Genomic DNA, 26117 nt, shown 5'->3' on the forward strand with positions numbered 1-26117 from the left:
CCAGCAGCAAGATGGTCTGTTCCCAGACTGAGCTCCAGCAGCAAGATGGTCTGACCCAGACTGATCTCCAGCAGCAAGATGGTCTGTTCCCAGACAGATCTCCAGCAGCAAGATGGTCTGTTCCCAGACTGAGCTCCAGCAGCAAGATGGTCTGTTCCCAGACTGAGCTCCAGCAGCAAGACGGCCTGATCCAGACTGATCTCCAGCAGCAAGACGGTCTGACCCAGACTGATCTCCAGCAGCAAGATGGTATGTTCCCAGACTGATCTCCAGCAGCAAGATGGTCTGTTCCCAGACTGATCTCCAGCAGCAAGATGGTCTGTTCCCAGACTGATCTCCAGCAGCAAGATGGTCTGTTCCCAGACTGATCTCCAGCAGCAAGATGGTCTGTTCCCAGACTGATCTCCAGCAGCAAGACGGTATGACCCAGACTGAGCTCCAGCAGCAAGATAGTCTGTTCCCAGACTGATCTCCAGCAGCAAGACGGTCTGTTCCCAGACTGATCTCCAGCAGCAAGATGGTCTGTTCCCAGACTGATCTCCAGCAGCAAGATGGTCTGTTCCCAGACTGATCTCCAGCAGCAAGATGGTCTGTTCCCAGACTGATCTCCAGCAGCAAGATGGTCTGTTCCCAGACTGATCTCCAGCAGCAAGATGGTCTGTTCCCAGACTGATCTCCAGCAGCAAGACGGTCTGACCCAGACTGAGCTCCAACAGCAAGACGGTCTGACCCAGACTGATCTCCAGCTGCAAGACGGTCTGACCCAGACTGAACTCCAGCAGCAAGACGGCCTGACCCAGACTGATCTCCAGCAGCAAGACGGTCTGTTCCCAGACTGAGCTCCAGCAGCAAGACGGCCTGACCCCCCCCTTTCCCACTCTCCCCCTGTCCCTTCCCCCTCTCCCACTGCCCCCCTCTCCCACTGTCCCACCCCCCTCCCCCTGTCCCTGTTCCTCCTCCCTCTCCCACTGCCCCCCTCTCCCACTGCCCCCCCTCTCCCACTGTCCCCCTCCCCCTCTCCCACTGTCCCACCCCTTCCCCCTGTCCCTTCCCCCTCTCCCACTGTACCCCCCTCTCCCACTGTCCCACCCCCTCTCCCCCTGTCCCTGTTCCTCCTCCCTCTCCCACTGTCCCTGTCCCCTCTCCCACTGTCCCTGTCCCTCCCCCTCTCACCCTGTCCCTGTTCCTTCCCCCTCTCCCACTGTCCCTGTTCCTCCTCCCTCTCCCCCTGTCCCTGTTCCTCCTCCCTCTCCCACTGTCCCTGTTCCTCCCCCTCTCCCACTGTCCCTGTTCCTCCCCCTCTCCCACTGTCCCTGTTCCTCCTCCCTCTCCCACTGTCCCTGTTCCTCCCCCTCTCCCACTGTCCCTGTTCCTCCCCCTCTCCCACTGTCCCTGTTCCTCCTCCCTCTCCCACTGTCCCTGTTCCTCCCCCTCTCCCACTGTCCCTGTTCCTCCCCCTCTCCCACTGTCCCTGTTCCTCCTCCCTCTCCCCCTGTCCCTGTTCCTCCCCCTCTCCCACTGTCCCTGTTCCTCCCCCCCTCTCCCACTGTCCCTGTTCCTCCCCCTCTCCCACTGTCCCTGTTCCTCCCCCTCTCCCACTGTCCCTGTTCCTCCCCCTCTCCCCCTGTCCCTGTTCCTCCCCCTCTCCCCCTGTCCCTGTTCCTCCCCCTCTCCCACTGTCCCTGTCCCCCCTCTCCCACTGTCCCTGTTCCTCCCCCTCTCCCACTGTCCCTGTCCCTCCCCCCTCCCACAGTCCCTGTTCCTCTCCCACTGTCCCTGTTCCTCCCCCTCTCCCACTGTCCCTGTCCCTCCCCCTTTCCCACTGTCCCTGTTCCCCCCTCTCCCACTGTCCCTGTTCCTCCTCCCTCTCCCTGTTCCTCCTCCCTCTCCCCCTGTCCCTGTTCCTCCTCCCTCTCCCCCTGTCCCTGTTCCTCCTCCCTCTCCCCCTCTCCCTGTTCCTCCTCCCTCTCCCACTGTCCCTGTTCCTCCTCCCTCTCCAACTGTCCCTGTTCCTCCTCCCTCCCCCTGTCCCTGTTCCTCCTCCCTCTCCCTGTTCCTCCTCCCTGTCCCTGTTCCTCCTCCCTCTCCCCCTGTCCCTGTTCCTCCTCCCTCTCCCCCTGTCCCTGTTCCTCCTCCCTCTCCTTGTTCCTCCTCCCTCTCCCTGTTCCTCCTCCCTCTCCCACTGACCCTGTTCCTCCTCCCTCTCCCCCTGTCCCTGTTCCTCCTCCCTCTCCCCCTGTCCCTGTTCCTCCCCCTCTCCCACTGTCCCTGTTCCTCCTCCCTCTCCTTGTTCCTCCTCCCTCTTCCTGTTCCTCCTCCCTCTCCCACTGTCCCTGTTCCTCCCCCTCTCCCACTGTCCCTGTTCCTCCTCCCTCTCCCACTGTCCCTGTTCCTCCCCCTCTCCCACTGTCCCTGTTCCTCCTCCCTCTCCCCCTGTCCCTGTTCCTCCCCCTCTCCCACTGTCCCTGTTCCTCCTCCCACTCCCACTGTCCCTGTTCCTCATCCCTCTCCCTGTTCCTCCTCCCTCTCCCACTGTCCCTATCCCTCCCCCTCTCCCACTGTCCCTGTTCCTCCTCCCTCTCCCACTGTCCCTGTTCCTCCCCCTCTCCCACTGTCCCTATCCCTCCCCCTCTCCCACTGTCCCTGTTCCTCCTCCCACTCCCACTGTCCCTGTTCCTCCTCCCTCTCCCCGTTCCTCCTCCCTCTCCCACTGTCCCTATCCCTCCCCCTCTCCCACTGTCCCTGTTCCTCCTCCCTCTCCCACTATCCCTATCCCTCCCCCTCTCCCAATGTCCCTGTTCCTCCTCCATCTCCCCTGCTGGCTCTGTCCCTCCCCCTTTCCTCCTGGTCCTGTGATGCTCTGCCATGCTGGCATATTTGCAGATCTCTTGCCACCCTGCCCTATCAGCTGGGTGGTTGGTACCATTGGACATTCTGTTGGCTAAACGAGCAGAGCTCTGCTTGCCCCTGCCCTGTCTCCATAACATCTCCCTCCACCTCGGAGTCTCTATCACCTCACAGTGAACACAGCCTGAACACTGAAACATCTGATACTTATGGGAAGAGATGCATTATATAGGAAGATATATAGTAATATATATATATATTACTATATATATATATATATATATATATTATAGGACTGCAGGTTAATTAATCTCTCTCTCTGTGTTTTGATCTATCTCTCTCTCTCTGTCTCGGTCTCTACCTTCTCTCTTTCAATTCAATTAAATTCAGTTCAAGGGGCTTTATTGGCTTGGGAAACGTGTTAACATTGCCAAAGCAAGTGAGGTAGATAATATACAAAAGTTAAATAAACAATAAAAATGAATTCCTTCTCTTCTCTCTCCCTCCCTCTCTCTACTTGGTTCTCTCATAACCCCCCCCCCACTCCCCCTCCCTCCCTCCCTCCCTCTCTCTACTTGGTTCTCTCATAACCCCCCACTCCCTCCCTCCCTCCCCTCTCTCCTTCCCAGTTTCTACATTCCACTGTCAGTTCCACTTGGATCCCTGAGGGAGTATCGTGGAGGAAAGTGGATATGAGGTAGCAATAATGAAAAGAGAGAAACTAAGTTGAAAGGTTTTCCTTTGCCAGTAATTGTTATTTCTGTCCCCCTCTTGTTTTCTTTGTTTTATGTGTGTAAATTCATTCTCACTCTTTTGCTCAAGCTTTATGTTGTATTTTTGTTGTGACTCAAAACTAAGATCCAACAGAATGTGATCTCTTTCATCGCCTCCATATGTAGAAGCAGGTACATCGCTAATAATTACCCTCCGACAAGCGACAAGATGTCACGGCCCGAGGTCTAAACTCACTGAGAACAGAGGAGATCCCAGATACAAGACTGTTATTATACAGTCACAGCAAAATACGGGACAAGTCAAAGAAGAAGGAGAAAAGAGGACCCACCGATCACAACCCATCTCCCAGCCTCACCCATCAATCACAACCCATCTCCCAGCCTCACCCACCAATCACAACCCATCTCCCAGTCTCACCCACCAATCACAACCCATCTCCCAGCCTCACCCATCAATCACAACCCATCTCCCAGTCTCACCCACCAATCACAACCCATCTCCCAGCCTCACCCACCAATCACAACCCATCTCCCAGCCTCACCCACCAATCACAACCCATCTCCCAGCCTCACCCACCGATCACAACCCATCTCCCAGCCTCACCCACCAATCACAACCCATCTCCCAGCCTCACCCACCGATCACAACCCATCTCCCAGCCTCACCCACCAATCACAACCCATCTCCCAGCCTCACCCACCGATCACAACCCATCTCCCTCCACATCCGCTCCCACCACCTGTCCTGTTTTCCTCCCCCAGCCTCACCCACCGATCACAACCCATCTCCCAGCCTCACCCATCAATCACAACCCATCTCCCAGCCTCACCCACCACTCACAACCCATCTCCCAGCCTCACCCACCACTCACAACCCATCTCCCAGTCTCACCCACCAATCACAACCCATCTCCCAGCCTCACCCACCACTCACAACCCATCTCCCAGCCTCACCCACCAATCACAACCCATCTCCCAGTCTCACCCACCAATCACAACCCATCTCCCAGCCTCACCCACCACTTACAACCCATCTCCCAGCCTCACCCACCAATCACAACTCATCTCCCTCCACCTGTCCTGTTTTTCCTCAGGCAGGTAGGTTCAAGGTCAGAGGGCAGGCGGATTCAAGGTCAGAAGAAGCAGATTCAAGGTCAGAAGAGGCAGATTCAAGGTCAGAAGAGGCAGATTCAAGGTCAGAAGAGGCAGATTCAAGGTCAGAGGGCAGGCAGATTCAAGGTCAGAGGGCAGGTAGATTCAAGGTCAGATGGCAGGCAGATTCAAGGTCAGAGGGCAGGTAGATTCAAGGTCAGAGGGCAGGCAGATTCAAGGTCAGAAGAGGCAGATTCACGGTCAGAGGGCAGGCAGATTCAAGGTCACAGGGCAGGCAGATTCAAGGTCACAGGGCAGGCAGATTCAAGGTCACAGGGCAGGCAGATTTAAGGTCAGAGGGCAGGCAGATTCAAGGTCACAGGGCAGGCAGATTCAAGGTCAGGGGAGGAGGATTCAAGGTCAGAAGAGGCAGATTCAAGGTCAGAGGGCAGGTAGATTCAAGGTCAGGGGAGGAGGATTCAAGGTCAGGGCAGGCAGGATGATCAGACAGGCAGGAAAGTAGCCCAGAGTCAGGCAGTGGTCAGACAGAGTACGGTGAAAAACACGCTGGTTGACTTCACTAAACATACAAGACGAACTGGCACAGAGAGACAGGAAACACAGAGATAAATAGACTGGGGGAAATAAGCGACACCTGGAGGGGGTGGAGACAATCACAGGGACAGGTGATACAGATCAGGGTGTGACAATATGTAATTGACTGTGATTCTTTTTGCTTGGTGCAAGTAAACCAGGAGCATAGACTCAAAAGTCCAAACCCGGTCCATCTGGAATTCTAGGCAGCTGGTAAAGCAAACACTTAAAGCTATTTGAAATGTTTCAAATACTATTTGAGCCCAGGTCTGCTGAGCAGTTCTCTGCTAAGACAGTGTATGGCATCTGGTTAAGAAAGATAGAAAAAGACACATGGTTACTGAATAGCTGGAGTTTTCTCTAGTGAGCTTGGCTATCTCTTCAGTGAGTCATTATGTCTATAAATAGCAGTGTTTGTTATGTAGCTCAGAACTGTTTGCCAGGTTAATGAAGACCTTATTATTGTTCAGTATCTCAGAGCTGCTAGCCAGGTTAATGGAGACATTATTGTTGTTAAGTATCTCAGAGCTGTTTGCCAGGTTAATGGAGACATTATTGTTCAGTATCTCAGAGCAGCTAGCCAGGTTAATGGAGACATTATTGTTCAGTATCTCAGAGCTGCTAGCCAGGTTAATGGAGACATTATTGTTCAGTATCTCAGAGCAGCTAGCCAGGTTAATGGAGACATTATTGTTCAGTATCTCAGAGCTGCTAGCCAGGTTAATGGAGACATTATTGTTCAGTATCTCAGAGCAGCTAGCCAGGTTAATGGAGACATTATTGTTCAGTATCTCAGAGCTGCTAGCCAGGTTAATGGAGACATTATTGTTCAGTATCTCAGAGCTGCTAGCCAGGTTAATGGAGACATTATTGTTGTTAAGTATCTCAGAGCTGCTAGTCAGGTTAATGGAGACATTATTGTTCAGTATCTCAGAGCTGCTAGCCAGGTTAATGGAGACATTATTGTTCAGTATCTCAGAGCTGCTAGCCAGGTTAATGGAGACATTATTGTTGTTAAGTATCTCAGAGCTGCTAGCCAGGTTAATGGAGACATTATTGTTCAGTATCTCAGAGCTGCTAGCCAGGTTAATGGAGACATTATTGTTCAGTATCTCAGAGCTGCTAGCCAGGTTAATGGAGACATTATTGTACAGTATCTCAGAGCTGCTAGCCAGGTTAATGGAGACATTATTGTTCAGTATCTCAGAGCTGCTAGCCAGGTTAATGGAGACATTATTGTTCAGTATCTCAGAGCTGCTAGCCAGGTTAATGGAGACATTATTGTTCAGTATCTCAGAGCTGCTAGCCAGGTTAATGGAGACATTATTGTTCAGTATCTCAGAGCTGCTAGCCAGGTTAATGGAGACATTATTGTTGTTAAGTATCTCAGAGCTGTTTGCCAGGTTAATGGAGACATTATTGTTCAGTATCTCAGAGCTGCTAGCCAGGTTAATGGAGACATTATTGTTCAGTATCTCAGAGCTGCTAGCCAGGTTAATGGAGACATTATTGTTCAGTATCTCAGAGCTGCTAGCCAGGTTAATGGAGACATTATTGTTCAGTATCTCAGAGCTGCTAGCCAGGTTAATGGAGACATTATTGTTCAGTATCTCAGAGCTGCTAGCCAGGTTAATGGAGACATTATTGTTCAGTATCTCAGAGCTGCTAGCCAGGTTAATGGAGACATTATTGTTCAGTATCTCAGAGCTGCTAGCCAGGTTAATGGAGACATTATTGTTCAGTATCTCAGAGCTGCTAGCCAGGTTAATGGAGACATTATTGTTCAGTATCTCAGAGCTGCTAGCCAGGTTAATGGAGACATTATTGTTCAGTATCTCAGAGCTGCTAGCCAGGTTAATGGAGACATTATTGTTCAGTATCTCAGAGCTGTTAGTACTGTATCTCAGAGCTGTTAGTACTGTATCTCAGAGCTGTTAGTACTATATCTCAGTGCTGTTAGTACTATATCTCAGTGCTGTTAGTACTATATCTCAGTGCTGTTAGTACTATATCTCAGTGCTGTTAGTACTATATCTCAGTGCTGTTAGTGCTGTATCTCAGAGCTGTTAGTGCTGGATCTCAGTGCTATTAGTTAGTTTGTTAATGAAGACCTTATGGTTCCAGGCAAAAATCTAGAAACACATTTTCTATTGTTTGTCCCCATAACTGTCAAAATATATGAACGTATTTGAATTGGGCTGTCAAATCACTAAGTATTGAAGTAATTGTTTTTCATTTACTCCTGAGGTGCTGACCTGTTGCACCCTCTACAACCACTGTGATTATTATTTGACCCTGTTGGTCATCTAAGAACGTTTGAACATCTTGAAGAACGATCTGGCCTTAATGGCCATGTACTGTTATAATCTCCACCCGGCAAAGCCAGAAGAGGACTGGCCACCTCTCAGAGCCTGGTTCCTCTCTACCCGTGCCAGAAGAGGACTGGCCACCCCTCAGAGCCTGGTTCCTTTCTACCCAGCACAGCCAGAAGAGGACTGGCCACCTCTCAGAGCCTGGTTCCTTTCTACCCAGCACAGCCAGAAGAGGACTGGCCACCTCTCAGAGCCTGGTTCCTCTCTACCCGTGCCAGAAGAGGACTGGCCACCCCTCAGAGCCTGGTTCCTCTCTACCCGTGCCAGCCAGAAGAGGACTGGCCACCCCTCAGAACCTGGTTTCTCTCTACCCGTGCCAGCCAGAAGAGGACTGGCCACCCCTCAGAGCCTAGTTCCTCTCTAGGTTTCTTTCTAGGTTCCTGCCATTCTAGGGAGTTTTTCCTAGCCAAGGGGGTTTCTGAGTTGCTTGTTCTTTGGGATTTTAGAATGGGTTTCTTTATAAGGACGTTGTGACACCTTATGTAAAAAAGGGCTTTATAGATAGTTGGGTTTTTTTGAGCTAAGACTGTCTCAGACCCAAGGTAAGTCTAGCCTGGCCCTAAATCTGGTTTTACTGTCTTACCAAGTCCATGCGACAGTTACCATACAATGGCAAGACAGCACAAACACATCTTGGACCAGGCTAGGTTAAGCCTATATATTCTTGGACAAAAAAAAGTACTTTGAGGGGAGATTCTATATTGAGTCCAGGAACAGAATAGTTAGGCTTCATCTCCGTATGTCAAAACCAGCCTATATTGCAGCATGGTATTTAGCTCAGCCACAAGCTGGTATATAATGCCATCTAATGGAGACTGATGGAACACCGCTCTCTGGTCTATTCTCACCATTCACTCACTAACTTGCAGTGTTGTTCATGAAAACCTCTACAGGATCGGTGTGTGTGTCGTCTCCCCCCCCCCTCCCCCCCCCCCCCCCCCCCGAACATTTCCCAGGACATAGACTTATCTGATATTGGCAGGAAGCTTAAATTCTTGCTAATCTAACTGCACTGTCAAATTTACAGTTAAATAATGGCATGCTATTGTTTGAGGAGAGTTAATAGCTATGAACTTGAAAAGTTAGAAATCAATTAGGCACATTTGGGCGGTCTTGATACAATATTTTTTTCCCAGAAATACTATGGTTCATTGGGTCAGCGCCTGGGCTGGAATAACGCATTATGGCCTTTCTCTTGGAAAAGCTGACGGTACAAAATGAATAAAACAGGTTTTTTTTCCTTTTTTTGTATTTTCTTTAACCAGATCTAATGTGTAATATTCTACAACATTCCTTTCACGTTTCCACAAACTTCCAAGTGTTTCCTTTTCATATGACATCCAGAATATGCGTATCCTTGCTTCAATGCCTGAGCTACAGGCAGTTACATTTGGGTCATTTTTGGCAGATCCTTCGTACATTTACATCATTTAGCAGATGCTCTTATCCAGAGCAACTTTCAGTAGTGTATACATTTTCATGGGAATTGAACCCTGACGTTGAACACGCCATGCTCTACCTCCTGAGCTAAATAGGTGATTTGTTGAGATAATGCCTATGTACTTGTTATGCATGTGCAATAAAGTGCTTATAGTACCCTTCAAATAGAGGACCATATCCTCTCTCCTGATTGGACCATTACAGTAAACGACTACCAACTCTGTTTGACATGTAAAAATACACACGAGTGTAACGGTTGGCTTAACTGTCACACTGACAGGAAATCCACAACTCCAGTTCTGTTATTTAGTAGAGCTCCACCAATCACGTGACAGCAGGGTGACAGGGTGTGGCTGGGTGCACTTGTCTTCGAGTCTGGCTGTCAAAGGACTGTTTCCTGATCTGAAGGAGAGGAGACAGACCAGGGCTGTAACAGTAGGGGGGGGAGAGGAGCATCATGGCCATGGCTTACCAACAGAAGCTAGCTGAGAAGCTCACCATCCTCAATGACAGAGGGACAGGGGTGCTGCTGCGTATGAACTACATTAAGAAGGTGAGAGAGGAGGGGGGAGATCTGTTAAGGAGAATGGCGACACTTGAACAAAAAAAAAAAAAAACGGAACTTGAAGGAAAGACACAGGTTTTTCTCCTGATACATTCACAGCTTTCTGCCCTGTTTGTGATGGAGAACCGTGTGGATGGAAACACTGGGATGGGAAATGATCCATCATCAACATTCTAGAATGTTCTAAATCTCTCAATTATAGTTAGCTTGGTGGCTGCTGCGGAAAGAATATACATTTTCTGAGTGTCAGCTTGCCTTGAAGAGGAAGTTCACACAGGAAACCAGACTGATCTGCATCCATTCAGACTCCTGCTACGACACACTCACAAAGCCTCAGCACAGATCTGCTAACTACGTTTGTCAAAATATTGGTCTCACTTTTAAACAAAAACACAACCGAACTTTTCAGGCCCCATAAATAACTTATTATTCAATCCATGTCAGGAGGCAAAAAAAAAAAAAAAAAATTGATTATACTAAATTCAATAGTTCATTTTCTGAATTGAGTGGATGAAAATGTAATTGACCCTTAACCCCTAGCCGGTTCTGTTCCAGACGTGCTTGGATCCCAAGCTTCGGCCACAATACCTGACAGACAAGACCATGGAAGCATCAGTCAAATACATCAATAAGAAGTTCCCCAACATCGACTTCAGGGGAAATAGTGTAAGTAGCAGCCCTCAATCCACCCCTTCATTCTGAATCAAATAAAACACTTTAATGACCATCTGTAAAACGTGTCTAATGTGATATGTCATGAATGAAAGCAGCAGTATCTGGTAGGCATCCAGAAACACAAGTCTGAGGTGATGGCGGCCATTTCCAGCTACTATGACTCCTTCATAGACGTTATGGAGTTCAGGGTGAGTCTTTCCAGATCACAGTTTGCCAATCTCTCCTCCAGGGCCTCCCCCCCAGCCAGGTCCACTTATGTTATGTATCGCATGTCAACTAATCATCAAGCCCTTCGTTAGTTGAATCAGCCATTCTAGTTCTGGACTGTGTGGAATTGGCTCAGGAAACACTGTTCCATACAACATTTGATATTCTAAGCACAAAACTACAATCATCCGAACATAATTAACATATAAAGTGACTATATATTTTTTTCTCTCCTCCGAATGAAGTAATATATATATTTCAAGGGAAGTCAAATCGAGATGTGTTGTTGTACAAAGGGAAGTGTGTCCTGTGCCTTTATTCATTATGTGTAATGACAGTCACAGTAGTGGACTGTAGGGGGGGGGGGGGGGTTCATGACTGTGATGATAATACACATACAACTATACACATCAGTATATCATCCAATTTCAGAATAGAACATTTTCAAATATATTCAAAATGCTGATACAAGAAATAACACACAGATGTTTCCCTCAATTTCTTTGGATGGGCTGTGGCATTTCTAAAAGGACTCTGTATTATTTATAATGGTCGCATGAGGATAGTCAGGAATTGCAGGTGTTTATTCCATGTAGCTGTCTGTACTGTTACAGAGCAACAGGAACACATCAACCCACTGCGTTACGTGACGTCTGTACTGTTACAGAGCAACGCGAACACATCAACCCACTGCGTTACGTGACGTCTGTACTGTTACAGAGCAACGCGAACACATCAACCCACTGCGTTACGTGACGTCTGTACTGTTACAGAGCAACGCGAACACATCAACCCACTGCGTTACGTGACGTCTGTACTGTTACAGAGCAACGCGAACACATCAACCCACTGCGTTACGTGACGTCTGTACTGTTACAGAGCAATGCGAACACATCAACCCACTGCGTTACGTGACGTCTGTACTGTTACAGAGCAACACGAACACATCAACCCACTGCGTTACGTGACGTCTGTACTGTTACAGAGCAACACGAACACATCAACCCACTGCGTTACGTGACGTCTGTACTGTTACAGAGCAACACGAACACATCAACCCACTGCGTTACGTGACGTCTGTACTGTTACAGAGCAACACGAACACATCAACCCACTGCGTTACGTGACGTCTGTACTGTTACAGAGCAACGCGAACACATCAACCCACTGCGTTACGTGACGTCTGTACTGTTACAGAGCAACGCGAACACATCAACCCACTGCGTTACGTGACGTCTGTACTGTTACAGAGCAACGCGAACACATCAACCCACTGCGTTACGTGACGTCTGTACTGTTACAGAGCAACGCGAACACATCAACCCACTGCGTTACGTCACGTCTGTACTGTTACAGAGCAACGCGAACACATCAACCCACTGCGTTATGTGACGTCTGTACTGTTACACAGCAACGCGAACACATCAACCCACTGCGTTACGTGACGTCTGTACTGTTACAGAGCAACGCGAACACATCAACCCACTGCGTTATGTGACGTCTGTACTGTTACACAGCAACACGAACACATCGACCCACTGCGTTATGTGACGTCTTACCTGGCTGTACCGAGCCTGTGTTCTGACCACAGATGAACTCTTTTTTTTTTTTTTTTTTTTCAGGATCATGTTTATGAACTGCTGAATACAATTGATGCCTGCCAGTGCTTCTTCAACATTGTGAGTACAGCATCCCACACTAGTAGATAGGATAGGGTATCTACTCTGCCCCCTAGGGCCACTGTAAGTATCACAACATACAGTTCATTTATATGTTATCGTGTTAACCTACTTTTTTAACCTGAATCATTAATTTAAAAACATGTCATGCATTTATTAATGTAATTATGCATTCATTTATTCACGCATGCATTCATTTATTCACGCATGCATTCATTTAATTATACATTAATTTATTCGTGTACGCATGCATTCAATTATGTATTCATTTATTCGTGCATTAATTTATTCATTAAGTTATTCGTACATTCATCAGGCGGTGAACTTTGATTTCACCAAGAACTACCTGGAGCTGATCATCACATATATATCTGTCATCGTCATGCTTTCACGCGTGGAAGACAAGAAGGTCCTGGTGGGCATGTACAACTGTGCTCACGAGATGTCCAATGGCAGCAGGTGGGGCCAGTTACGTCTATCAACCTTTCAAATACAGTTTTAATTTAAGGAAGTGATTCGGGAATTCAAATTGAAATGGAAACAATCCTCATTGAAGATGATTGAGCTCGTGTTCAATACATCTTTCATTGACATTTCTGAACAGACACCGAATTAATTAATTTTCACGTGTAAAATACCTAACCAGATCACATTACTCACACTGCACACTCATTTCACTCTTAAATTAAATTTATGACAGAAATTAGCTGACACAGGCTTTTCCCACTCGTCCAATGAAAGATGGCATTTAAATGTCCTTTTATGATAGAAAACCTGATGTTTTCATCATTCATCAAAGGATGGTATTAGCTGCAGTACGGCTGGGCAACATCCAGTCACAACAAATTAAATCCTCTGTAACTATCAATATAGCCAAGCATCGCAAAGATGATTACCCATAATTAATAGCTTTTTAATTGGCAATAACACATCCTTCCATTCATTTCCCAGAGTGCATAACAGTACAATTACATTTTCAGTCCTCCCATTTCACACCATATTTATTTATGTAGCTAAAATGGAAAAGAAGACATTTATCTTGATCAAAGGCACAGAGGAGGAGGGAAATACTGTACAGACAGGAAACAGAGTCATTTTCCTCCAGTCACTTCATAATAATCCCTAAGATAGAAGATAGAGAGCCACTGGAGTTTAGAAGGAGAGGTGTACCGTACCACTACAGCAGGGTAGCCTAGTGGTTAGAGCGTTGGACTAGTAAACCGGAAGGTTGCTGGAGCGAATCCCTGAACTGACAAGGTAAAACATCTGTCGTTCTGCCCCTGAGCAAGGCAGTTAACCCACCGTTCCTCTGAACAAGGCAGTTAACCCACTGTTCCCCTGAACAAGGCAGTTAACCCACCGTTCCTCTGAACAAGGCAGTTAACCCACTGTTCCCCTGAACAAGGCAGTTAACCCACTGTTCCCCTGAGCAAGGCAGTTAACCCACTGTTCCCCTGAGCAAGGCAGTTAACCCACCGTTCCTCTGAACAAGGCAGTTAACCCACTGTTCCCCTGAACAAGGCAGTTAACCCACTGTTCCCCTGAACAAGGCAGTTAACCCACTGTTCCCCTGAACAAGGCAGTTAACCCACTGTTCCCCTGAACAAGGCAGTTAACCCACTGTTCCCTGAACAAGGCAGTTAACCCACTGTTCCCCTGAACAAGGCAGTTAACCCACTGTTCCCCTGAACAAGGCAGTTAACCCACTGTTCCCTGAACAAGGCAGTTAACCCACTGTTCCCCTGAACAAGGCAGTTAACCCACTGTTCCCCTGAACAAGGCAGTTAACCCACTGTTCCCCTGAACAAGGCAGTTAACCCACTGTTCCCCTGAACAAGGCAGTTAACCCACTGTTCCCCTGAACAAGGCAGTTAACCCATTGTTCCCCTGAACAAGGCAGTTAACCCACCGTTCCCCTGAACAAGGCAGTTAACCCACCGTTCCCCTGAACAAGGCAGTTAACCCACCGTTCCCCTGAACAAGGCAGTTAACCCACTGTTCCCCTGAGCAAGGCAGTTAACCCACTGTTCCCCTGAGCAAGGCAGTTAACCCACTGTTCCCCTGAGCAAGGCAGTTAACCCACTGTTCCCCTGAGCAAGGCAGTTCACCCACCGTTCCCCTGAACAAGGCAGTTAACCCACCGTTCCCCTGAACAAGGCAGTTAACCCACCGTTCCCCTGAACAAGGCAGTTAACCCACCGTTCCCCTGAACAAGGCAGTTAACCCCCGGTTCCCCTGAGCAAGGCAGTTAACCCACCGTTTCCCTGAACAAGGCAGTTAACCCACCGTTCCCCTGAGCAAGGCAGTTAACCCACCGTTCCCCTGAGCAAGGCAGTTAACCCACCGTTCCCCTGAGCAAGACAGTTAACCCCCTGTTCCCCTGAACAAGGCAGTTAACCCACCGTTCCCCTGAACAAGGCAGTTAACCCACCGTTCCCCAGAGCAAGGCAGTTAACCCATCGTTCCCCTGAACAAGGCAGTTAACCCACTGTTCCCCTGAGCAAGGCAGTTAACCCCCTGTTCCCCTGAGCAAGGCAGTTAACCCCCTGTTCCCCTGAACAAGGCAGTTAACCCACCGTTCCCCTGAACAAGGCAGTTAACCCCCTGTTCCCCTGAGCAAGGCAGTTCACCCACCGTTCCCCTGAACAAGGCAGTTAACCCACCGTTCCCCTGAGCAAGGCAGTTAACCCCCTGTTCCCCTGAACAAGGCAGTTAACCCACCCCCTGAACAAGACAGTTAACCCCTGTTCCCTGAGCAAGGCAGTTAACCCATCGTTCCCTGAACAAGGCAGTTAACCCACTGTTCCCCTGAGCAAGGCAGTTAACCCCTGTTCCCTGAGCAAGGCAGTTAACCCCTGTTCCCTGAACAAGGCAGTTAACCCATCGTTCCCCTGAACAAGGCAGTTAACCCACTGTTCCCTGAGCAAGGCAGTTAACCCCTGTTCCCCTGAGCAAGGCAGTTAACCCCCTGTTCCCCTGAACAAGGCAGTTAACCCACCGTTCCCCTGAACAAGGCAGTTAACCCCCTGTTCCCCTGAGCAAGGCAGTTAACCCACCGTTCCCCTGAACAAGGCAGTTAACCCACCGTTCCCCTGAGCAAGGCAGTTAACCCCCTGTTCCCCTGAACAAGGCAGTTAACCCACCGTTCCCCTGAACAAGACAGTTAACCCCCTGTTCCCCTGAGCAAGGCAGTTAACCCATCGTTCCCCTGAACAAGGCAGTTAACCCACTGTTCCCCTGAGCAAGGCAGTTAACCCCCTGTTCCCCTGAGCAAGGCAGTTAACCCCCTGTTCCCCTGAACAAGGCAGTTAACCCACCGTTCCCCTGAACAAGGCAGTTAACCCCCTGTTCCCCTGAACAAGGCAGTTAACCCACCGTTCCCCTGAACAAGACAGTTAACCCCCTGTTCCCCTGAGCAAGGCAGTTAACCCATCGTTCCCCTGAACAAGGCAGTTAACCCACTGTTCCCCTGAGCAAGGCAGTTAACCCCCTGTTCCCCTGAACAAGGCAGTTAACCCCCTGTTCCCCTGAAGAAGGCAGTTAACCCACCGTTCCCCCGAACAAGGCAGTTAACCCACCGTTCCCCCGAACAAGGCAGTTAACCCACCGTTCCCCTGAACAAGGCAGTTAACCCACCGTTCCCCTGAACAAGGCAGTTAACCCACTGTTCCCCTGGCACCACATGGTATTGATGTTGTCATGAGTTGGTCCTGTACATGACAGGGGCCCCACATGATATTGATGTTGGCATGAGTTGGTCCTGTACATGACAGGGGCCCCACATGATATTGATGTTGGCATGAGTTGGTCCTGTACATGACAGGGGCCCCACATGATATTGATGTTGTCATGAGTTGGTCCTGTACATGACAGGGGCCCCACATGATATTGATGTTGTCATGAGTTGGTCCTGTACATGACAGGGGCCCCACATGATATTGATGTTGGCATGAGTTGGTCCTGTACATGACAGGGGCCCCACATGATATTGATGTTGGCATGAGTTGGTCCTGTACATGACAGGGGCCCCACATGATATTGATGTTGGCATGAGTTGGTCCTGTACATGACAGGGGCCCCACATGGTATTGATGTTGGCATGAGTTGGTCCTGTACATGACAGGGGCCCCACATGATATTGATGTTGTCATGAGTTGGTCCTGTACATGACAGGGGCCCCACATGATATTGATGTTGTCATGAGTTGGTCCTGTACATGACAGGGGCCCCACATGATATTGATGTTGTCATGAGTTGGTCCTGTACATGACAGGGGAAGTGTATACATGTATGAATGTGTGGTTGATTTGACGAAGTCATGATTGATTGTTTGTTTGATTGATCCTCCAGTGACCCTGCGTACCCCCGCCTGGCTCAGATGTTTATGGAGTATGAACAGCCCATTAAGAAATTGACTGAGGAATTCGGCCCTCACACTAAGGTAATTGTCAATTGCGTATTCACGTATTCAATTCACATATTCACAAAGATGCCAGAGATTCCGAGTTGGATGACCGTTAAAAAAAAAATAATCCCAGTCGGATCTCGTTGAAAATAAATGTACTTTTTGATGTTGTCTTGAACGCACTGAAATCGGAAGTCATAGATTTCTGAGTTCACAGTTGTTTTGAACTCAGCATTAGTCTTAGCGCAGGGAGGGAGAAAACGGCAGAGGATCCGCCTCTCACCGTCCCTGCTCTCTCCTTCATTTCCTCTGGTGAGACTGACCAGAGAGAGGGGGACACGGTCTTCCACCTGATGGAGAAACTCAAGTCGCACCGAATCTGCCTCAGGCACAAATTCATGTTGTTCCTTTGACCAGAGAAAGTGAAACACTCCTCGATATTAAAATAGACATGATGAGCTGCCAGTAATATTTAAACACGCGGGGCTGACGATACACTTGGCTACTCATTCATTGCAGCTGCAGTGGGACTGGAAGTAGAGAGAAGCACGTTTTATGTTTAGTAATCATGTTGACTAAAGACAGTGTTGACAGTGAATAATTATTATTATTATTACTATTATTTTTTACAATAACGCTTTGCTGTATCATTTGACAGTCTCTCTGTGGTCAGGGTTTTTTAAACGTTATAAAATCTTAGGTAGGCTAGTATCAAACACCGCTGTGGCCGGGGTCGGGGAAGTTCTGTAGGCACGGTGATTTGAGCTATCCGATTGGCCAGCGCAGTAGGCAAACTCGATTTAGCCACAGATCTCCTAGTTCACCAGGTAGGCGGAGTTTGTCTTCTCAGACAAATTTAAATGGTTCACAATGGCAACACTGTGTTTACCTGATGCACAGGGCTTCTGAATGAAGCGCATTTACCACCAACAGCGCAACACAATAAAAGGAACGTAAGCCTTTATAACACAGCCTTTACTGTTGGCTTGAAGATCAACCGGGTGGTGATCACTGCACTAGGGTATATTCACGATTGTATATTCTCTAGGTAATGTTAACTGTATATTGAAAACGACTGTAAATGTTAGTGGGTCATTATTCCTGAAAACCAATGGTGATCATGATTTTGACTGCTATTCAGCTTTATAACTCTATCACGGAGCTCTCCCTCTCTCGCTCCCACCCTCTCCCTCCTTCCCCTCTCTTCCCAGGGTGTGACGGAGGCCCTCCTGTCCCTACAGATGTTGTATCCCAGGAGGAACCTTCCCGCAGAACAGTGGCGCAGCGCTCAGCTCCTCAGTCTCCTCAGCGCACCTGCCTCCATGCTGGACCCTGCCTGCTGCGACACCGTGAGACTGCCCTCTCTCTCCCTCTTCTTCTCTTCTCTCTCCCCCTCTTCTCTCCTCCCCTCTCACCTTTCCCCATCTTCTCTTCTCTCCTCTCCTCTCTCCCCTCTTCTTTCTTCTCTCTCCCCCTCTTCTTCTCTTCTCTCTCCCCATCTTCTCTCTCTCCTCTCCTCTCCTCCCTCTTTTTCTCTTCTCTCTCCATCTTTTTTCTTCTCTCTTCTCCTATCCTTTCTCCCCCTCTCTCTCTCTCTCCTCATCTCCTCTCCTCTCCCTCCTCACCTCCTCTCCCTCTCCCTCCTCACCTCCTCTCCTCTCCTCCTCCTCTCCTCTCTCTCCTCATCTCCTCTCTCTCCTCATCTCCTCTCTCTCCTCTCCTCTCTCGTTCTCTCCCCCTCTTCTCTCGTCTCTCTCCCCTCTTCTCTCGTCTCTCTCCCCTCTTCTCTCGTCTCTCTCCTCTCTTCTCTCGTCTCTCTCCCCTCTTCTCTCGTCTCTCTCCCCTCTTCTCTCGTCTCTCTCCCCCTCTTCTCTCGTCTCTCTCCCCTCTTCTCTCGTCTCTCTCCCCCTCTTCTCTCGTCTCTCCCCCTCTTCTCTCCTCTCTCTCCCCGTCTTCTCTCCTCTCTCTCTCCCCTCTTCTCCCCCTCTCCTCTCTCTTCTCTCCCCCCTCTTCTCTCTTCTCTCTCCCCCTCTCTCCCTCTCTCTCTCCCCTCTTCTCTCCCTCGTCTCTCTCCCCCCTCTTCTCTCTCTCTCTCCCCCTCTTCTCTCGTCTCCTCTCTCCCCTCTTCTCTCGTCTCCTCTCTCCCCTCTTCTCTCCTCTTCCTCTCTCCCCCTCTCTCTCTCTCCCTCTCTCCCCCTCTTCTCTCCCTCTCTCCCTCCTCGTCTTCTCTCCTCTTCTCCTCTCTCCCCCTCTTCTCTCGTCTCCTCTCTTCTCCCTCTCTCTCCCTCCTCTTCTCGTCTCCTCTCCCCCTCTTCTCTCTCTCTCCCCCTCCTCTCTCCTCCCCTCTTCTCTCGTCTCCTCTCTCCCCCTCTTCTCTCGTCTCCTCTCTCCCCTCTTCTCTCGTCTCCTCTCTCCCCTCTTCTCTCGTCTCTCCTCTTCTCTCCTCTCCTCTCTCCCCTCTTCTATTCTCTCCTCTCCTCTCTCTCCCTCTTTTTCTCTTCTCCTCTCTCTCCTCATCTCCTCTCCTCTCTCCCTCTCCTCTCTCCCCTCTCTCCCCCTCTCTCCTCTCCTCTTCTCTCTCTCTCCTCTCTCCCCTCTCTCTCTCCTCTCCTCCTCTTCTCTCCTCTCTCCCCCTCATCTCTTCTCTCCTCTCTCCCACTCATCTCTTCTCTCCTCTCTCCCACTCATCTCTCCCTTCCTCTCCCCTCATCTCTCCTCTCTCCCTCTCATCTCTCCCTCCTCTCTCCCCCTCATCTCTCCCTCTCCTCTCTCCCCCCATCTCTCCCGTCCTCTCCCCTCATCTCTCCTCTCCTCTCTCCCCCCATCTCTCCCGTCCTCTCCCCCTCATCTCTCCCGTCCTCTCCCCCTCATCTCTCCCGTCCTCTCCCCCTCATCTCTCCTCTCCCTCTCCCCTCATCTCTCCTCTCCTCCTCTCCCCTCATCTCTCCTCCTCTCCCTCCTCCTCTCCTCCCCCTCTTCTCTCTCTCCTCTCCCCCTCTTCTCTCTCTCTCCTCTCTCCCCTCTTCTCTCTCTCTCTCCTCTCTCCCCTCTTCTCATCTCTCTCTCTCTCTCTCCCCTCTTCTCTCCTCTCTCTCCCCCTCTTCTCCTCTCCTTTGGACCCTGCCTGCTGTGACACCGTGACCCTGCCCTCTCTCTCCCCTCTCCTCTCCTCCCCCTCTTCTCCTCTCCTTTGGACCTGCTGCCTGCTGTGACACTGTGAGACTTTTGTCCTTTCCCCTTTTCTACTCTAATCTGTTTTTTTTTTCTCTTCATCTCTTATCTTCTGTTTTCTTATCTTCTCTTCTCTTCACTTTTTCTATTTTATTTTCCTCTTCTGTCCTCTCCTCTCTCCCCCTCATCTCTCCCGTCCTCTCTCCCCCCATCTCTCCCCCTCATCTCTCCCGTCCTCTCCCTCATCTCTCCCGTCCTCTCCCCCTCATCTCTCCTCTCTCCCTCTCCTCTCTCCCCCTCTTCTCTCCTCTCCCCCTCTTCTCTCCTCTCCCCTCTTCTCTTCTCTCCTCTCTCCCCCTCTTCTCTCCTCTCCCCCTCTTCTCTCCTCTCCCCCTCTTCTCTCTCTCCCCCTCATCTCTTCTCTCCTCTCTCCCACTCATCTCTCCCTTCCTCTCCCCTCATCTCTCCTCTCTCCCTCTCATCTCTCCTCTCCTCTCCCCCTCATCTCTCCTCTCCTCTCCCCTCATCTCTCCTCTCCTCTCTCCCCCATCTCTCCCGTCCTCTCCCCCTCATCTCTCCCGTCCTCTCCCCCGCATCTCTCCCGTCCTCTCCCCTCATCTCTCCCGTCCTCTCCCCCTCATCTCTCCTCTCCTCTCTCTCCCCCTCTTCTCCTCCTCTCTCCCCCTCATCTCTCCTCTCCTCTCCCCTCATCTCTCCTCTCTCCTCTCCTCTCTCCCCCTCTTCTCTCTCTCCCCTCTTCTCTTCTCTCTCCTCTCCCCTCATCTCTCCTCTCTCCTCTCCCTCTCTCCCCCTCTTCTCTCCTCTCCCCTCTTCTCTTCTCTCCCTCTCCCCTCTTCTCATCTCTCCTCTCCTCTCTCCCCTCATCTCTCCTCTCTCTCCCCTCTTCTCTTCTCTCCTCTCTCTCCCCTCTCTCCTCTCTCCCCCTCTTCTCTCCTCTCTCTCCCCCTCTTCTCCTCTCCTTTGGACCCTGCCTGCTGTGACACCGTGACCCTGCCCTCTCTCCCCCTCTCCTCTCCTCTCCTCCCCCCTCTTCTCCTCTCCTTTGGACCTGCTGCCTGCTGTGACACTGTGAGACTTTTGTCCTTTCCCTTTTCTACTCTAATCTGTTTTTTCTTTTCTCTTCATCTCTTATCTTCTGTTTTCTTATCTTCTCTTCTCTTCACTTTTTCTATTTTATTTTCCTCTTCTGTCCTCTCCTCCTCTCTCCCCCTCCTCTCCCCTCTTCTCTCCTCTCCTCCTCTCCCCCCTCTTCTGTCCTCTCTCCTCTCTCCCTCCTCTTCTCTCCTCTCCTCCTCTCTCCCTCCTCTTCTGTCCTCTCCTCCTCTCTCCTCTCCTCCCTCTCTCCCTCCTCTTCTCTCCTCCTCCTCCTCTCTCCTCTCTTCTGTCCTCTCCTCCTCTCTCTCCTCCTCTTCTCTCCTCTCCTCCTCTCTCCCTCCTCTTCTGTCCCTCTCCTCCTCTCTCCCTCCTCTTCTGTCCTCTCCTCCTCTCTCCCTCCTCTTCTCTCATCTCCTCCTCTCTCCCTCCTCTTCTGTCCTCTCCTCCTCTCTCCCTCCTCTTCTCTCCCTCCTCTGTCTCCTCCTCCTCTCTCCCTCCTCTTCTGTCCTCTCCTCCTCTCTCCCTCCTCTTCTGTCCTCTCCTCCTCTCTCCCTCCTCTTCTGTCCTCTCCTCCTCTCTCCCTCCTCTTCTCTCCTCTCCTCCTCTCTCCCTCCTCTTCTGTCCTCTCCTCCTCTCTCCCTCCTCTTCTGTCCTCTCCTCCTCTCTCCCTCCTCTTCTCTCCTCTCCTCCTCTCTCCCTCCTCTTCTGTCCTCTCCTCCTCTCTCCCTCCTCTTCTCATCTCCTCCTCTCTCCCTCCTCTTCTGTCCTCTCCTCCTCTCTCCCTCCTCTTCTCTCCTCTCCTCCTCTCTCCCTCCTCTTCTCTCCTCTCCTCCTCTCTCCCTCCTCTTCTGTCCTCTCCTCCTCTCTCCCTCCTCTTCTGTCCTCTCCTCCTCTCTCCCTCCTCCTCTCTCCCCCCTCTTCTCACCTCTTCTCTCCTCTCCTCTCCCTCCTCTTCTGTCCTCTCCTCCTCTCTCCCTCCTCTTCTCTCCTCTCCTCTCCCTCCTCTTCTGTCCTCTCCTCCTCTCTCCCTCCTCTTCTCTCCTCTCCTCTCCCTCTTCTGTCCTCTCCTCCTCTCTCCCTCCTCTTCTCTCCTCTCCTCTCCTCTCCCCCTCTTCTGTCCTCTCTCCCCCTCTCCTCTCCTCTTCTCTCCTCTCTCCTCCCCCTCTTCTGTCCTTTCTCCCTCTCTCCCTCTCCTCTTCTCTCCTCTCCTCTCCCCCTCTCCTCTCCTCCTCTCTCCTCTCCTCTCCCCTCTCCTCTCCTCCTCTCTCCTCTCCTCTCCCCCTCTTCTCTCCTCTCCTCCTCTCTCCCCCCTCCCTAGAATGTCTCGTCTGCTGATTTCAAAGGCAGCCACTGTCGTCTTTGTACCATAGTGTTCTGTGTTAGTCTCTGTGCCCCGTGGGTCTCTTCATGTGGGATTCAAAACTTCAGCCAAGAAACAGAGACCACTGCCCAAGCACACAGTGTATAGCTAATATGATGGCACTATATTTTGTATTGAGTATTGTGTCTGGATATAAATCCCTTTCGGAGAAGTTAGCGTGTGAACCTGTAACAGCCACATGTGAATGTCTTGTGTTATCATAAAGTACAATAATTCACAGGACATCTGTAAAATAATCAGAGACGACTATTGATGACTTATTATTAACTAATGAAATGACGAACCTGTGTTTCCCCACAGATGGCCTGTGAGTACTTGTCCTTAGAGGTGATGGAGCGATGGATCCTTCGTGAGTGCTAGTTATTATCTTCAGACTCAGTCTAGGCTACCTTCTGAAAAACAAAAAGACTTCAGTGGTTGCACTCTATTCACGTTGATCTCTCCTCTCCTTCAGTGGGTTACCTGCTGTGTCATAGCAGTCTGAACACCAACCAGTCATCTCAGGAGCTGTGGAAGATGGCCCTCCGCAGCGGCCTTTATCTCACCATCATCAGGGATGAGACAATCAACATCCATAAGATCACAGAGGACTACTTCGATGGCCTGAAAGGGTACGACATTATTATGACATTTATACTCTGTCCACAGAGTGATTGGACTGGGTGTCAAGCTGATTCTAGTTCCCAATGTTCTGGGCCCTGGTTCCCAATGTTCTGGGCCCTGGTTCCCAATGTTCTGGTCCCTGGTTCCCAATGTTATGGGCCCTGGTTACCAATGTTCCATACCCTAGTTCCCAATGTTCCGGGCCCTGGTTCCCAATGTTCTGGGCCCTGTTTACCAATGTTCCATATCCTAGTTCCCAATGTTCTGGGCCCTGTTTCCCAATGTTCTGGGCCCTGTTTCCCAATGTTCTGGGCCCTGTTTCCCAATGTTCTGGACCCTGGTTCCCAATGTTCTGGGCCCTGTTTCCCAATGTTCCATACCCTAGTTACCAATATTCCGGGCCCTGGTTACCAATGTTCCATACCCTAGTTCCCAATGTCCTGGGCCCTGTTTCCCAATGTTCCATACACTAGTTCCCAATGTTCTGGGCCCTGTTTCCCAATGTTCTGGACCCTGGTTCCCAATGTTCTGGGCCCTGTTTCCCAATGTTCCATACACTAGTTCCCAATGTTCTGGGCCCTGTTTCCCAATGTTCTGGACCCTGGTTCCCAATGTTCTGGGCCCTGTTTCCCAATGTTCCATACCCTAGTTCCCAATGTTCTGGGCCCTGTTTCCCAATGTTCTGGGCCCTGTTTCCCAATGTTCTGAGCCCTGGTTTTCCAATGTTCCATACCCTGGTTCCCAATGCTCTTGTAGACAACAAAAAAACATTGCTGGTTAGCATATTTTAGCATGTTTAACAATGCTCCTACAAAGGTTTTAATTGAATTATGATGGTGGCGCTAAGATTTTTACATTTACATTTAAGTCATTTAGCAGACGCTCTTATCCAGAGCGACTTACAAATTGGTGCATTCACCTTATGACATCCAGTAGAACAGTCACTTTACAATAGTGCATCTAAATCTTAAAGGGGGGTGAGAAGGATTACTTATCCTATCCTAGGTATTCCTTAAAGAGGTGGGGTTTCAGGTGTCTCCGGGAGGTGGTGATTGACTCCGCTGTCCTGGCGTCGTGAGGGAGTTTGTTCCACCATTGGGGGGCCAGAGCAGCGAACAGTTTTGACTGGGCTGAGCGGGAACTGTACTTCCTCAGTGGTAGGGAGGCGAGCAAGCCAGAGGTGGATGAGCGCAGTGCCCTTGTTTGGGTGTAGGGCCTGATCAGAGCCTGGAGGTACTGAGGTGCCGTTCCCCTCACAGCTCCGTAGGCAAGCACCATGGTATTGTAGCGGATGCGAGCTTCAACTGGAAGCCAGTGGAGAGAGCGGAGAAGCGGTCCTTTTATTTATACCATCTAGCAGCATACAATTGAGGTTATTTTGGTGCAAAGCCAGTTGTGTTGCTGACATTAATATATCTCTGAAGGATTGATGTAGTAGTATCTAAATGATTCACTACAGTACATGCATCTCAACCCCTGGCAATAGGCTGTGACTAGGCTACCTAGATGAAAAATCTGTCCGAGTCCTTATTCTCCAACCCTTTCCCCAAAGTGTGCACTTGCACACTATCTTGCATGGATTAACAACGATGGAAATTCCCTCCAGCCAATGCTTTAACCAATACAAGACTTAAATCCATTTAGGAAAGTGGGCAAGTACAAACTTCAGAAGAAGGGTGGAGAATCAGGACACAGATTTAGTGTTGTGCTGCTGTGGCTGTGTGTGCATAACTGAGCACTTCCAAAATGCTTCTGCTGCCTTGACAATAATCACTGATTATATGCCTGTCAGCTCAGCCAAAATGCTAGCCAAAGACAAGTCATCGGCATTCTATTAGGAAACCTTCCTTGGTTTTTGTCTCCCAAATGGCACCCTACTCCCTATGTAGTACGCTACTTTGACAGGGTTCGAGACTGCGACCAAAACATTTGGCAGTGCGGCACACATATTGGTCATAGGGTGCCAGCGATTTTGTTGTGGTTGCTGGTCACAGTTTCTGGTTTAGATTATTATTATTTTTAATCAATATTTATTCAAACAGCAATGGGTATGCAACGGGCACGCAAACCAGGTCTTCCAAAAGCTTGTTACGAAGTCTTTGCAATGCACAATTTAGTCATGTGCTGTTTGAAAGAACATTTCGAAAGGCTTTCCCAAAAAAAACTTAACAATTAAATGTTGACTGCAAAGTAGGCCTACCTGGCATTTGTAAATGCCCCTTAATTATCATAGTAAAAGGTTAGGGTATAAAAGTAAACAAAAACTAAATCAAGAAAATCTATTTAGTAAACTGAAATTAAATAATGAACAAACCCTTTTGAAAAATGTAAATGTATCTTGGACTCCAAAAATAACTACACTGAACAAAAATAAACATGTAAAGTTTGTCCCATGTTTCATGAGCCAAAATTAAATATCCTACAAATATTCCACACAAAGCTTATTTATCACATTTTCTCCACAAATTTGTTCACATCCCTGTTAGTGAGCATCCTTTGCCAAGATAATCGATCCACCTGACAGGTGTGGCATATCAAGAAGCACGGATCATTACACAGGTCCACCTTGTGCTGGGAAAATAAAAGGGCACTCTAAAATGTGCAGTTTTATCACAACACCATAGATGTCTCAAGCTTTGAGGGAGCGTGCAATTGGCATGCTGACTGCAGGAATGTCCACCAGAGCTGTTGCCAGAGAATTTAATGTCCATAAGCCGCCTCCAACTTTATTTTAGTGTATTAGGCAGTACGCCCAACTGGCCTCACCACCGCAGACCACATGTATGGTGTTATGTGGGCGAGCGGTCTGCTGATGTCACCGTTGAACAGAGTGCCCCATATGGTGGTGGCGGGATTATGTATGGGCAAGTATAAACTACGGACAAACGAGCACAATTGCATTTTATCTGTGTCAATTTGAATGCAGAAATCCCGAAGTCCATCGTCGTACCGTTCATCCGACGCCATTACCTCTCGTTTCAGCATGATAATGCACGGGCCCCATGTTTCAAGAATATGTACACAATTCCTGGAAGCTAAAAATGTCCCAGTTCTTCCATGTCCTGCATACTCAGACATGTCACCCATTGAGCATGTTTGGTATGCTCTGGATCAACGTGTACAACACTGTGTTCCAGTTCCTGCCAATATCCAGCAATGTCACACAGCCATTCAAGAGAAGTGGGACAACATTACACAATCAGCATGTGGGAACTCCTTCAAGACTGTTGGATAAT

General features: G+C 49.5%; 1 protein-coding gene across 3 annotated transcripts in view; it reads left to right on the forward strand.

Moving 5' to 3' along the window:
* The first annotated feature begins 9450 nt into the window (after positions 1–9450).
* Positions 9451–26117, forward strand: part of nckap1l (NCK associated protein 1 like) — a 61027-nt gene continuing 44360 nt past the window's right edge. For 2 of the 3 annotated variants that reach the window (XM_046312002.1, XM_046312004.1), the window contains exons 1-9: positions 9451–9632; positions 10200–10310; positions 10412–10507; positions 12149–12205; positions 12522–12664; positions 16556–16646; positions 17822–17959; positions 22579–22627; positions 22733–22889. In XM_046312002.1, the coding sequence (XP_046167958.1) occupies positions 9537–9632; positions 10200–10310; positions 10412–10507; positions 12149–12205; positions 12522–12664; positions 16556–16646; positions 17822–17959; positions 22579–22627; positions 22733–22889 (938 nt within the window). In that variant the 5' untranslated portion in view covers positions 9451–9536. The remainder of the gene's footprint in view (positions 9633–10199; positions 10311–10411; positions 10508–12148; positions 12206–12521; positions 12665–16555; positions 16647–17821; positions 17960–22578; positions 22628–22732; positions 22890–26117) is intronic. The other variant, XM_046312003.1, reaches the window with a different exon arrangement.

This window comes from Oncorhynchus gorbuscha, linkage group LG18 (assembly GCF_021184085.1).
Source record: "Oncorhynchus gorbuscha isolate QuinsamMale2020 ecotype Even-year linkage group LG18, OgorEven_v1.0, whole genome shotgun sequence".
Lineage (NCBI taxonomy): Eukaryota > Metazoa > Chordata > Actinopteri > Salmoniformes > Salmonidae > Oncorhynchus > Oncorhynchus gorbuscha.